The following is a 14078-nucleotide window of genomic DNA, read 5'->3' as shown; positions in this document are numbered from 1 at the left end:
GAAATATTCTGATTTGTACTAAAATATTTTTACTTCTAAGAACTAAAATCTATTTATAAATAATACAGTCCTTTAATTTTCTATCTTAGGTGTTAGCCTGATGCAACCAAACATTTGCAAATGTACTAGATTCAGTTTTGATGGTTATTTGGGTTAAAATGAAAAGTTCCAGAAGGTTCAGAAGCATATTCTATTTTTATTTACTAGGGAAAACTGACACTCAGTGGGACTACACTGACAAATTTTCTTGATTGCTTACTGAGTAACTTGTAATTATTGCATGTCTGGAAGTCCCTGAGTGTGGAAGAAAGCAAGGAGACTTAAACAAGAAATACAAGAGATATGATTTAGGAATATAAATTAGGGTATTGGGGTTAATATATATACACTACTATATGTAAAATAGATAACCAACAAGAACCTACTATATAGCACAGAGTAGGGAACTGTACTCAATATTTTATAATAATGTATAAGGGATAAGAATCTGAAAAAGATCTATCTACCTACCTCCCTATCTATCTATCTGAATCATTCTGTGCTGTACAGCTGAAATAACACATTATTGTGACTCAACTATACTTCAATAAACAAAAAACTCTAAAAAAAGAATAAAGAATATAAACAAGGATGAGAACAGGAGGAAGTGACGATGGTCTATTGACACTCTGGAGGCAATCCAGGAGCCAACCAGGTATCTCTCTGGTCTATGCTGTGGTGATTAGATGCTATATTCCCTAAGATGATGACAATGATGGTAAACTCTCTAGTAGCTGGAAATAGCCAAGATTATTATCTGTCATATTTTTCACTTTTTTATCTCCATATATGTCATCTTCTAACATTTTAGTGAATGCAGAACTACCCATGCAGAATTAGATTAAGAAGTCAGGAGCAAATGAACAGTTGTCCTTGGCAAATAATAAAAACCAAGACAGCAGTGGGTTCCAAGAAAAAACATATTTATCCACACAGTACTATCTCAGCAGGAAAGAGACCGGAACAAACTTGTGAATCATCAAAGCTAAAGCAATCTTGGAAGTGTCCAACCAAATACAGGTGCTATATAATCAACCGCAAAAATTAAATTCTACACCATGGTAAAATTTCTCGAGGACACCCCTATCCCACAAATAAAAGCTCCGTTTTATGTTCACACATCAAAACCCATCAGGAACATTTCCTGTTGACAAGTGAAGAACATCGCAAGCGTAAGAATTCCTTGATCTGTCATGATGACTTCATAGCAGAAGTCCCCAAACTTGGCCTTTCCTCACCTGCCAAGTAAGGCTAATGACGCTGACGGTGCTGTCCCAGGAACTGAGGAGAATCAGTGGTCTCCAAAGACCAAGCTTATGGATTTCTGTGAGGCTAACAATCAGATCTCTTTTCCTGGGAATTTACGGCTTAACTCACCCCAAACACTTTTCTTTTTAAAGAAGCAATACCTGTACTTTCCAGATAACAAGGTGGCCTAAAATGCTATCAAGTGTCACAACTATTCAAGTTCATTCTGTAGTTCTTGCACCTCTGACTGGTGTACCTGTGAGCTGACACTCAGGTCTGATAATATATTCTGCAGCTGTACATGTTAATTTGTAAGTGGAACAATCTCTCTGTGAGGGCAGTTAGGAAATTCAGGTTGAAACTGCTAATGGGAGGTGACTTCAGCTGTGGGTGATTGTGTAGTCAAGCCTTGACCGAAGTTTGCCAAACCCTGGCTAAAAGTAGAAGTCTCGAGACAGTCTGAAAAACGAATTCACACACTTCCCTAAGAGTGAAACTTTTTGAAGAATAGATGTCAAGATGATTTAGGAGGAGCTGGAATTTAACATCTTAAGAAAACTGATCAGCAAGTTGGGAAAGTTCAGTTTTCAAGAAAAATCAGACAGATGCTAAAGAAGTCATTTGGGTGATGGTTATTAGAGGAAGAACTGATTTGTTTTCCTCCTCCTCACAACTTGCAGGGCCTGTAGAGACACTAAGATCAGAAATATGATGGCCTGTCTGCTAAGCTTAGTGACAAAAACAATCTCCATGTTTAAGTGTCATAGAAGACTTTCACTAACATGCAACTTGGACAGTTCAATTTCTCCTTGACATGTGCAAAGTTTTGTGTCAACTCTCTATTCAGATGCTGTTCTTCCCAGCTTGTCATTGGGACATTTTATTTTGGGCCCTGTCCCCACATCATGAAAGTAAACATCAACCAAAAAAACCAAGATGATTTCTAATCTAAATTGTTCTTATAAATGTAATATCTAAGCTACACAATAAAGGAAGTGTTAAATCTTTCTACATTTACATTATGCTTAATCCCTAAGAATTTTCCTGCTGATTTTCATAGTTAGAAAGGCACTCAAAATCTACCCACTCTGGCTAAATCTTGATTTTGTTTTCAAGCAGGTATATCTGATAGAGTTCAGTAAGCCTCCATTGAAAGACCAACCTGTTACATTGCCTGAAGTGCCACCTTTTCTCATTAGCTACCACTCTCATGCTGTCATCCAAATCCTTCCATGAATTTCAATCCAACCACAGGTTATTATTTCTGCAACAGGCCAATGAAATTATCCTTAGGGATGACAGTTCCTTGAAGGTCCTTATGGATAGATGGTCTGTATGTTAAGTAACATCTCTGCTCTCTGTCCTAGTCATTGAATCCAATGGAGTTGAACTAGTGGTTTTGTTTGCTTATCCAGGAGCCAAGTCATAATGCAAACAGTCAGCGGCTTTCTGTATATTGCCAGGTGGCCAGGAGTCCATACCCCAAACCGCCATCAATAGTAGGCACAATCATCCGCCCCTGTTCGGGAGAGGCCCAGGACTGAGCTAGCAGAAAGACTGAATTACTTACCACCTCTAGAGTGGGTCCCACCAGGCCAGGGACGAGCTCATGGGCAAGGCTGTGCAAGGAAGCGCTCTGTACCATGCCTGCCCTGCGGATATACAGAGGACTTCAGTCTCCTGCACTGTCAATCTCTCAGTCATCATGAGCTCAATTATGCACCGACAACAGCAAGAACAACAACAACGACGACGACAAAACAACCCCCAAAAAACTAAGGGCCACAGACTATCCTGGTGGAGGGACAGCCAGCTGGAACTATGCGTTGAGAGATGAGGTGCTGTCCTGAGCATGTGTCCCTTACGGGCCTGAACTTCCCTCTATCCTCAAACTAACATTCCACTGGAGCCCACAGGAGAGCCACGTGGAGAGACTGCAGGACTGGGACCTAAGAGTCAGGCAACCATCAAACTGGGTGGGGTTGTTGGCTTTTGTTGTTTTGCTTTTTATGTTTGTTTTCTACAAATACAGATAGACAGACAGACAAATCCAAGAGCAGGTTTTAAGAATCAACCGAGGCACAAGATAAACTACTTTGATGGTACACAGATTTTTTTCCCCTCCAAATGGTTCACATAAAATCAAAACTTTTCAAAGCATACATAGGAAAAATTGGGGGACACATCTCTGTTGGCCCTAAATTGTGCCATAAGTATCTCCATTGCTTGCCTTAGAAGGATGCCCAAACATATCTCATAGGTAGCACGTATCTGTGGTCTGAAATAGTTATCAAATTCTAATGACACTCTTAATTCAAAGTCTAAATAATATGCTGGTCGAGTACAGTGAAAGTTGACTGCCTGCCATCAATGACGTATTGATTTCATCCTGAGCTTCAAGGCACAGTCAAATTTGCTCAGAATGCAAATCACAACACTTTACATTGACGTGAGTTTGCAAACTTATGGTGGAGTTCGAATGAAGGCAATTGATGAAAGCAGTTGAACCTGAGAGGTGGGAATGAATACAGAGGATAAATTCAGCACACGTTTCCACATCAAACTACCCATGCGATTTACCAGGGCCCACAAAGGCCACACTCAGGGTCAACCGGCAGCACCCAGATTCCTGGTCAGTATCTCTGCTCCACAGACACAAGTACAAAAAGACCTACATCGTGAATGGTGAGGAAAAGGAAACCCAAGTTTAAAAGAAATCAAGGTGATGTTTCCTAGAAACATACCAACTCCTCTAAGAAGGATCTAGAGTAAGGGTGACCAGTAAGTAATTAATTGATCCTCCTGGCTAGATTGTATGGTTTTTCTAAAGATGAATGCCTCAAATTGCTAGGATGTATCACACTATGCCTAGACCCTCTTTAACACACACTCAGTACAAACAGGTGGAGATGTACCACTTCCAACCACTACAGGTAGAGAAGTATGACCTGTACTGACCATGGATCACAGTTGAAACATTAGTTTATACTTGGAAGGGCCACAGCAGCCAGACATATGCGAATTCCAATTCTGCAGAAAACTTTGGACAAGAAAAAAAGATGCATTACTTACATGTATGTGTCTTCTTTGTTACTGAGATACCTAGAAGAGAAGAAACAAGGACAAAGGTGAGAAAGCAGCCTATGTGTATTTCTTAGAACATACATCATTCCCAGTGTACTCTGAAATGCACTTTGTTCAGATGGGGATGGAGAAGGAAGATGAGTTCTCATTTCACCTACAACATCATGGGATCTACCCCAGAATAATGAAATCATTAGCCATGGGGCCAGCGAGCATTGCCTACTGGCTTAAGAGATTTTGTGGCAAAAATAAAATAAAATAAAATAAAATAGCATCATAGACAGTCATTAAACAGAATGAGGGAAGACTCTTATTTTTTATTTTAAATAGGGAAGATGATCATATCTATAAGTAGAGTGGGAAAGATTTAATGGAAAGATTTAAGAGAGTGATGCCAACTTACTCAGACAAGAGTGAACTGAGCCACGGAGCAATTAATTTGCTCTGGCCATTGATTTCATGTTCACTTTTTAATGAAAATGACTCTTGCTGCTTACATGAAGCATTACATTTAATGGGGAGGGCAAATACATCCACAAAATGCACCTCTCTGTCCGTACTCATTAAAGTCAGAAGGGGGATGAATGCTACTTCTGCAAATGGCAGCGCAATGCACAGAAACCACATGAAGACACGAGGGATTCATGAGTCAGCACCCCTGAGGCTTCCAAGCTGCTTCACAAAGAGCAGGTGAGGGATGGAGCTAGGCAAGATTTGGCACATGAGGACCTCAGAAAGATAATGTGAACGCATCCTTCAATGAAAACAGTGCTACTGCCGTTTCAGAAGTGTTCCACTTATAAATTCTGTATGCTTCATTCTTCTTGGGGGATATTCTTAAGACTAAATAGGCTCAAAGTCATAAAATTCTTGAAAACATTTAGCCTGTGACTAAGAAATGCGGTAAACCATGAATGTGTTTTTTCTTTCAAGTTATTAAGAGAACTATTTAACCCTCCTCTAGAAAGTAACCTCATTGAAAAATTTGGCACCCACATCAGACCTATTACTTAGCTATGGGACATATCATACAGGGAAGAAATCTGTTGTGAAAATCCATGGTAGACATAAAAAAAAAAAAGTTAGTGCCAAAGTTGTACGCCAAGACCAAAATCACACACTTGCTCCCCCCACAACTTTCCAAAGGACTTATTTAGGGAAGCTGAAATTACATAGCCCAACTCAAATTCTTTTTTTCCCCCCTTTTTATTGAGGAAAACGAAACTATTGTTTTTCATCGTGTTTGAGTTGGCTTTGGAGAGTGAAGTTAAAACCCTTTGCAAAGAGTCTTAAAGACTCTCTCACATGGGAACTAACCGAAAGGTTTTAGGAGTTTTTGAAATGAGCGTTTTCATGGGAAGGGAAGTTCTCCCAACAGCAACAGGGAGTCAAATTGAAAATCTGAATACCATTTGCAACTCCAGCTCATGATACCAGCACCAATAAATTGATATATTAGTGCTCTTTCAGCATTATGAGAGCTATATGTGTACTTTCCTTAGGAAATAATGCTTTCTGTAAAAATCACTTTGAAGAGAAAGTGCTTATGCTGTCACTCCTGATTATTCAGAACCTTCACACAATTGGATTTAACACAGCCCCAAACGCACCTATCTATATTCGCTGAGTGTGGAACAATTTTTCCTGACATCCAAAGGCCTGATGAAAATACCACTGCTTTGACTTTTCTACTTAAATTTATTATACAGTGTGATGCAGTGTTCTCATCAAATATTTTCATGACGATTATAATGATAATAGATTTTGAAAATCCAGGAAAACTGCTTGGTCTTTGCGATCAGAATAGCATGGAGCTAAAACTCCTCATGTCTGTCTCCAGAAGAAAGCATGACTTCTGCAGCAGCACAAACTCAGCCTCTTTTTTTTTTTTTTTTTAAAGCTGCCAATTAGTGATCAGTATAAATAACTGGGGGATATATCTATACAAGAGCTGCCAGATTTAGCAGAAACAATACAGGATTCCCAGTTACATTTGAATTTCAGATATATCTGAAATTCAAATGTAACTGAGCATCCTGTACTTTATCTGGCAACCCTAACTTATACAAATAAAATGTAAAAAAAAAAAAAAATTAAAAAAAAATTATATTCATTATGGCAAGGAAAAATATACCAATAAATTAGTAGATATACTTTCATGGAGAAAGGCTTAAAAAACACATCCCTCTCACTTAAGTTATATCTTTTAAAATGCATTAAAACGCCTATTTATAGAGACAGAACTGTGTATAACAGTTAATTTTCTTTTTCTTTTTTTAACTTAAGAGCCATTATGAAGTCAAAATTCTGTTTTCATAGGAAAGGAAAATGAACTGAAACAATTTGAACACATAAAAGACAAATTTAATGAAACAATCAGAAAATTTCATGGAATTCCTTACTTCTCATTTCCTTAAAAATAACTGTGATTACTCTAATGTCTTATGGTAACCTTTTCTCTATAGAAGCTCCAGTACTTCAGAGTAACTGACTCCACAGAAGTGAGGGGAAAAAAAAGGAGAAAATGTCCTTTTCATTGCACAAATGTGTCAACTCTGGAAAGTTTAAGGGAGACAATAAGAAGTTTTCTGTGGAAACTTAATATCTGGTGGGAAGTGAATCCACAGTATGTATTTAGCTATCTAAGGAGGTAAAGCTTCTTGATGAAAGTGAAAGAGGAGAGTGAAAAAGTTGGCTTCAAGCTCAACATTCAGAAAACTAAGATCATGGCATCTGGTCCCATCACTTCATGGGAAATAGATGGGGAAACAGTGGAAACAGTGTCAGACTTTATGTTTTTGGCTCCAAAATCACTGCAGATAGTGACTGCAGCCATGAAATTAAAAGACGCTTACTCCTTGGAAGGAAAGTTATGACCAACCTAGATAGCATATTAAAAAGCAGAGACATTACTTGGCCAACAAAGGTCCGTCTGGTCAAGGCTATGGTTTTTCCAGTAGTCATGGATGGATGTGAGAGTTGGACTGGGAAGAAAGTTGAGTGCCGAAAAATTGATGTTTTTGAATTGTGGTGTTGGAGAAGACTCTTGAGAGTCCCTTGGACTGCAAGGAGATCCAACCAGTCCATCCTAAAGGAGATCAGTCCTGGGTGTACATTGGAAGGACTAATGCTGAAGCTGAAACTCCAATACTTTGGCCACCTCATGCGAAGAGTTGACTCATTGGAAAAGACCCTGATGCTGGGAGGGACTGGGGGCAGGAAGAGAAGGGACGACAGAGGATGAGATGGCTTGATGGCATCACCGACTCGATGGACATGAGTTTGAGTAAACTCTGGGGGTTTGTAATGGACAGGGAGGCCTGCTGTGCTGTGATTCATGGGGTCGCAAAGAGTCGGACACAACTGAGTGACTGAACTGACTGAAGGAGGTAAAAGATCGGTACTTGAAAACTATAAGACACTGATGAAAGATATTGAAGATGGCACAAAATGACGGAAAGATATATGATGTTCTTGGACTGGAAAAAATAATATTGTTAAAATGATCATACTACCCAAGGCAATCTACAGATTTAGTGCAATCCCTATCAAAATACCAATGGCATTTTTCATAGAACTAGAACAAATAATTTAGAAACTTATATGGAAATACAAAAGACTCTGAAATAGCCAAACCTTGAAAAAGAAAATTGGAATTGGAGGACTCATGCTCTGTGACTTCAGAATATACTATAAAGCTACAGTAATCATAACAGTATGGTAAAGGCACACACACAAAATATACACAGATCAATGGAATAGGATAAAAAGCTCAGAAATAAACCCCCACACTATGGTGAATGAATCTATGACAGAGGAGGTAATAATATACAATGGGGAAAAGATAGTCTCTTCCATAAGCATTACTTGGAAACCTAGACAGCTACATGTAAAAGAATGAAACCAGAACATTATCTAACATATATACTAAAACTCAAAATGGATTAAAGATGTAAATATAATACTGGAAACCATAAAACTTCTAGAGGAAAAGGTAGGCAGAATACTCTTTAACATAAATTGTAGTAATATTCTTTTCAGCTCTGTCTCCTAAAGCAAAGGAAATAAAAGCAAAACTAAACAAATGGGACCTAATTAAACTTAAAAGCTTTTGCACAGGAAAGGAAACCATCAAGAAAATGAAAAGACAACCTACCTAATGGGAAAAAAAATTGCAAATGATATGACTGATAAGGGGTTAATATCTAACATATGTAAACAGCTCATACAATTCAACATCAAAAAAGCAAACAACTTGATTAAAAAATGGGCAGAAGCCCTGAATAGACATTTTTCCAAAGAGGAGAGGCAGGCACACGTGGCCAACAGGCACACGAAAGGATGCACAAAATTGCTAATCATCAGGGAAATGCACATCAAACCCACAGTGAGATATAACTTCACACTGGTCAGAATGGCTATCATCAAAAAGAATACAAATAACAAATATTGGTGAGGATGTGGAGAAAAAGGAACCTTTGTACACAGTTGGTAGAAATGTAATTGCTGCAGCCACTGGGGAAAACAGTATGGAGGTTTTCCAAAAAACTAAAAATAGAACTACCATATGACCCAGCAATTCCACTCCTGGGTTTATATATATATATATATATATATATACACACACACATATATAAAATTCAAAAAAATACATGCACCCTAATGTTCACAGCAGCATTATTTACAACTGTCAAGATTTGGAAGCAACCTAAGTTTCCATCAACAGATGAATGGATAGAGAAGCTGTGGTATCTATCTATCTCTCTCTATATATATCTAGTGGCATATTACTCAGGCATGAAAAGACTTAAATTTTGCCATTTGTAACAACTTAGATGGACTTGCATGGTGTTATGTTCAGTGAAATAAATCAGACAGAAAGACAAATACTGTATGTTATCACTCATTTGCAGAGTCTAAAAAATACAATGAAACTAGTGAATATAACAAAAAAGAAATAGACTTACAGATATAGAGAACAAACTAGTGGTTATGAGTGGAGAGAGGGAAGTGGGGAGAGGCAAGATAGTGGTAGTGGTATACTGTACAACACAGGGAATATAGCCAACATTTTATAATAATTGCAAACCTTCCAAAATAGTGAACTGTTATTTGTACAACTGTAACTCATATAATACTGTACATCAATTATACTTCAATGAAAAACAGAAAACCCTTGGTATAGCTAGTGCCTCTAAAAAGAATAAATATTAAAAAAAAATAAAAGATTTACTCTCAAAGCACATCACTCAGCAACCAGCTCTATAAATAATTTAAATGTACAGGGCCCTGTCCCCCAGCCTTAGCTAAGCTGGGAAGCCCCACCAGTGCTTGGGTGAAAGAAGTACTTGAGAGGCCTGTGTACCCTGGTTTCTGACCAGCAGCCATTTCTTCATCCCCCTCTCCCTTAAATGGGTTGGCTGGTCTTCCATTTCGCTTTCTTGTCATTTCCTCAGAGGCTGCAAGACCCCTGTCTTTCTCGCTATAGAGCTTATCAACCCTGAGATCAAGGCCATCTACGCTGCCCATTTTTGTTCTCAGGTGGAAGGGGTAAGCCTTATTCAAACCTAACGCTCCCAGCAGTGACTCAGTCAAGAATTCCAGGATAGTTGGGTTTTCTAAAGATAAAGTATGAGTGTTTAAGTGAAAAACAGCTCTAATTCAACCCAGATGTGAAAAAGAATAGACTTTTAAAAGGCAACTTAATAATGTAAAGTAATTAGCCTCCAACAAATAAAAATAAATGGAAAAAAAAAAATAAAAGGCAACTTAAAAAAATTTATTCATTTTCGGCTGCATTGGGTCTTAGTTGTGGTTTGTGGGACCTTTTGCTGTGGCATATGGGCTTCTCTCTAGCTGGGCCCACAGTTTCCAGAATGTAGGGGCTTTGTAGCTGTGGTGCATAGCCATCATTGCCCTGTGGCATGTGAGATATTAGTTCCTAGACCAGGGATCGAACCTAAGTCTCCTAGGCAGATTCTGAACCACTGGACCACCAGGAAAGTTCCAAGGTAGCTTTTCAGATACCTGGATTTGGAGTCCAGCTGATCTGAACTTATGTTCTTAGTCCATTCACTTTTTTCCTTTTGGCAGAGACCCTGGGCAAGTCACTTCACTTCTCCAGTCTCTACAATTATACATAATCATAATGATACTCAAAAGGCTGTTGTGAAAGTAAAAATGAAATAAAAATGTGTAAAGAGCTCTACAAAGTGGGAAATGTGATACAAATGTTAATTATTAACTTTGATAAAAGATGGGCAACCCATACAGTCTTACTCTAACAAAGATGAATTAGAATGTTCTACCAAAAGTTATGCCTTAGCTACTCATGATATCCTGGGTTTCATAGTGGTTATCAGATCAAGGACTCTGACTTCAAAGTTCGTATCTGATGGAGGAGAGCATAAGACAGAGAACCAAGTTTTTAGAAGTAAGTGGATGCTTATTCTAGACCCCAAACTCCACTGGATTTTACTCTTTTAAAATCAACAGAAGATACTTGCACATGGGCAGTTGGCCTGCGTGGACAAAGGACTTGGATCAGCACCCCCAAAGCATGTCAAACCAAGTCCAGATGTTGTGAAGGTTGTGATCCACTTCCCAATATCTGGGAAGTGACAGCAATCTCCTTCCCCAGAGATCTGCAGAGAGGCATGCACTCAACAGAGATTGGGACTTCATGAGTTGTGGAAGAGGGATGGCTGGAACTAACTTTCTAAACACAGACCACTCATACACCCTGAGCCAAAAGTGACCTCACTGGATGATTTGGGAAAGTCATTTAACTTCTCTGGGGCTTAGTTTTCTCATCTGCAGAATGAGATAGCTGAACTACACGGTTTCTCGATTTCCCTTCTAGTGTCTTGATCAGTGATCCTTGCCCTGCTTTCAAGCTATCAAACCAAACTTTCTCTATGCAACAGGCTGCCAGGTCTATTTCTCACTGCGAAAAAAATCTAATGGAGCTCATAATCAAAGGCAACCCCCTGAAACTTTTCTTCTTTTTACCTTTAAAAACCAAAGAAGAAAGAAGGCAGTATCCACAAAAGGTTATATAAGGAAAAGATACACTTCTTTTGGGTGATATTTTAAAATTATCTGGGCTAGAGAAAAATGGTACCTTTTGATAAAATTGTGAGACTCCTTATAATCTTACCCAGCTCATTTTATATATATATATATATATATATATATATATATATGTCTGTGTGTGTGTATGTGTGTGTGTGTCTTTGTGTGTGTGTGTGTGTGTGTGTGTGTGAGAGAGAGAGAGAGAGATCCCCAGGTAATGCTTTAGAGTAATTTCTAACTTAACAGTGTGATAACGATTTTAAATTGCCAATTAATATCCTTAAAACTAAGGGCAAAAAAAATCTCCACAACATCTCTCCCCAAACTAGAACTTTTAATACAGCAAGATTCCTTGACTCTATTTAGCTGACCACACTTCAGAGTAAAGAAAAGGAAATGTCATGAAAATACCACAAATTCATCACTGTCACGGTTATCAGTAGTTTCAGAGTTCCAGTTATCATGGAGCAGCGCACTTGAGGAATGGAATCTGATATATCCCGTTGGTGCCAGGTCTTTGACCAATTAACTTCCTCAATGGACTTCTTATTGTCTCGGTTTCCAGGCAATGGTACGAGTACCAAGTTTAACATTTTTTTTTTTTTTTTTTTTGGGTAAGAAATGGCATCTTTCCTCCTCTCCAGACATGCCAATTACCATACTGGCATTTCCAGAGGCCCTGCACGCTGGATGAACCCCTAGCTACAAAGATGGCCCTTTGTCTCTTTGCTAATATTTAGCCCACATACCTTCTCTTGCCCTCCCTTATGATGAGATAACAATTGTTGAGATAGAGATATTCATAACATTGATAAGGTATGTGTTAGAATAAAAAACAAAAGGAAAAGCAAACACAACAAAAAATAGCTGAAATAACAGATATGCTATCATATGCAAACGAGATAAACAACAAGAACCTACTGTTTAGCAGAGGGAACTATGCTCAATATCTTGAAATAACCTATAATAGAAAATAATTTGAAAAGAATATATATGTATATCTACATATATCTATACATATCTGGAATCACTTTGCTGTATAATTGAAACTAACACAACATTGTAAATCAACTATACTCCAATTTAAAAAAAACTTAAGATATTGTGGAATTTGTATTTTCTTCTTTTTATTTTTAAATATATCAATGTTTCCCTATTTCAAGTGACTGTGTATGGTGGGGAGGAAAAGAGGTGCTGAAAGATATTACCAAAATTTTCACTGGGCCAGCTTGTCTCATGTGTCTGCAGTGACCCCAGCACACTGACTCTTGGTTTTGTTTCTAGAAAAGGAGGGCTCCAAATATAAAGGCCTTTGCAAGATTCATTCTCCCTCCTCACGAGATGCCTGCATTAAATAAGATGCCCATTGTTCAAGCTGTGGTCTTGGGAAAATGGCTTAACCTCTCTTGAACCTCTGTTTTCTTATCCATAAAATGGGAATAAAATTCTCAGTGCTAGGTTTATAATAAGACTTAAATAATGTAATTTACATGGGACACCAGTATAGTGCCTCTTTCCTACTAAAGATGTTTTTAATTGCAGATACTCTGCACTGGATAAACAGAGAACAATCCCTGCGGGGTGGGGGGACTCAGGCGATACCCATTAGAGCACTGCTGTTTAACGGGTGGATAATCTGGTAAATAAATATTTGAGAGCTTGGGCAGAACTTTCAAATACAATCTGGAAAATTAGGGCTCCCTTCTGCCATATTATCAACAAGCCTTGTGATAAGGTTGAGATTGTCTGGGTCCGCCTGCTCCCTCCTGCACTTCTGTTTCACTTCCTCATCGTAAGGAGCTGGTAGTTAAAACAGTGATCTATACGGCATAAGAACACGAAATAAGAAACAAAGCCCAGCATGTGGGATTTTTTTTTTGAATGGTTAACAGTTGTTTCATAAAGAAAACATATCCCTTTGTGCTGGCATCTGGCCCCACTGTCCCCCATTCTGACTTGTCCTGCGAGCTCGCTCCAGTCCACACTGTGGAGGGCAGAATCAACATAGGATTCAGATCAGGAACACAGCCCGAGAAGGTCTTGGCCAAACAAAATGATGTTACAAAACAACGTCCTTGCCTAGGACAAAAGAGCTATTAATGATAATCAGTACATATTACTGAAAGTGCTCCAAGTAATCTCTGGACTTTGTTTTAAAATTTCTTAATGGACACTAATGCTTAGGGTTCACTCAGAAGAGAAATAAATTATGCGCCAGGGTTGTGGGGACCAAGGACAACATGAGGAAGGCAACAAAGCATTAGCAATGTTACGACAATCAAACATTTTGTAATTGCATTAAAAAGCCTTTAAAATCATCAGCAATACTAATTATGATAATAAATAATACTTTAATGTGAAGTTTCTTTTCTGTTAGATTTGAGCCTAGGTTGAGTAATTTCGATAATAAAACTTAGGCTCTTTTGCCAATCAAGGTAACATTTTACAACACACACACACACACACACACACACAATTTACAGTTTAGTTTGAAAAACAATTATGGGAATGAATAAGAGAATTTTTTTTTCTGTTTTTTGAATTAAAAAAAAAATTCTTATTATTGCCCTCCATCTCTAGGTCATATTTCCTGACATATGTGCCCAGAAATATCTTTTAATTTTGGGCAGGCA

General features: G+C 38.2%; 1 protein-coding gene and 1 long non-coding RNA gene across 2 annotated transcripts in view; one reads left to right on the top strand and one right to left on the bottom strand.

Annotated features, from left to right (window-relative positions):
* The window catches only part of RORA (RAR related orphan receptor A), a 778196-nt gene that overhangs the window by 193422 nt on the left and 570696 nt on the right, over positions 1 to 14078 (bottom strand). Inside the window, exon 2 of the mRNA XM_070469195.1 lies at positions 4360 to 4389. Coding sequence (XP_070325296.1) covers positions 4360 to 4389 — 30 coding nt within the window. The remainder of the gene's footprint in view (positions 1 to 4359; positions 4390 to 14078) is intronic.
* LOC139035628 (uncharacterized) overlaps positions 1 to 14078 on the top strand; it is a 70197-nt gene that overhangs the window by 37059 nt on the left and 19060 nt on the right. The gene's annotated exons all lie outside the window — the stretch shown is intronic.

The sequence above is a fragment of the Odocoileus virginianus genome, chromosome 6 (assembly GCF_023699985.2).
Source record: "Odocoileus virginianus isolate 20LAN1187 ecotype Illinois chromosome 6, Ovbor_1.2, whole genome shotgun sequence".
NCBI classification, from domain to species: Eukaryota; Metazoa; Chordata; class Mammalia; order Artiodactyla; family Cervidae; genus Odocoileus; species Odocoileus virginianus.
The sequence above is the reverse complement of the archived record's forward strand: the minus strand, read 5'-3'. Positions and strand labels throughout refer to the sequence as shown.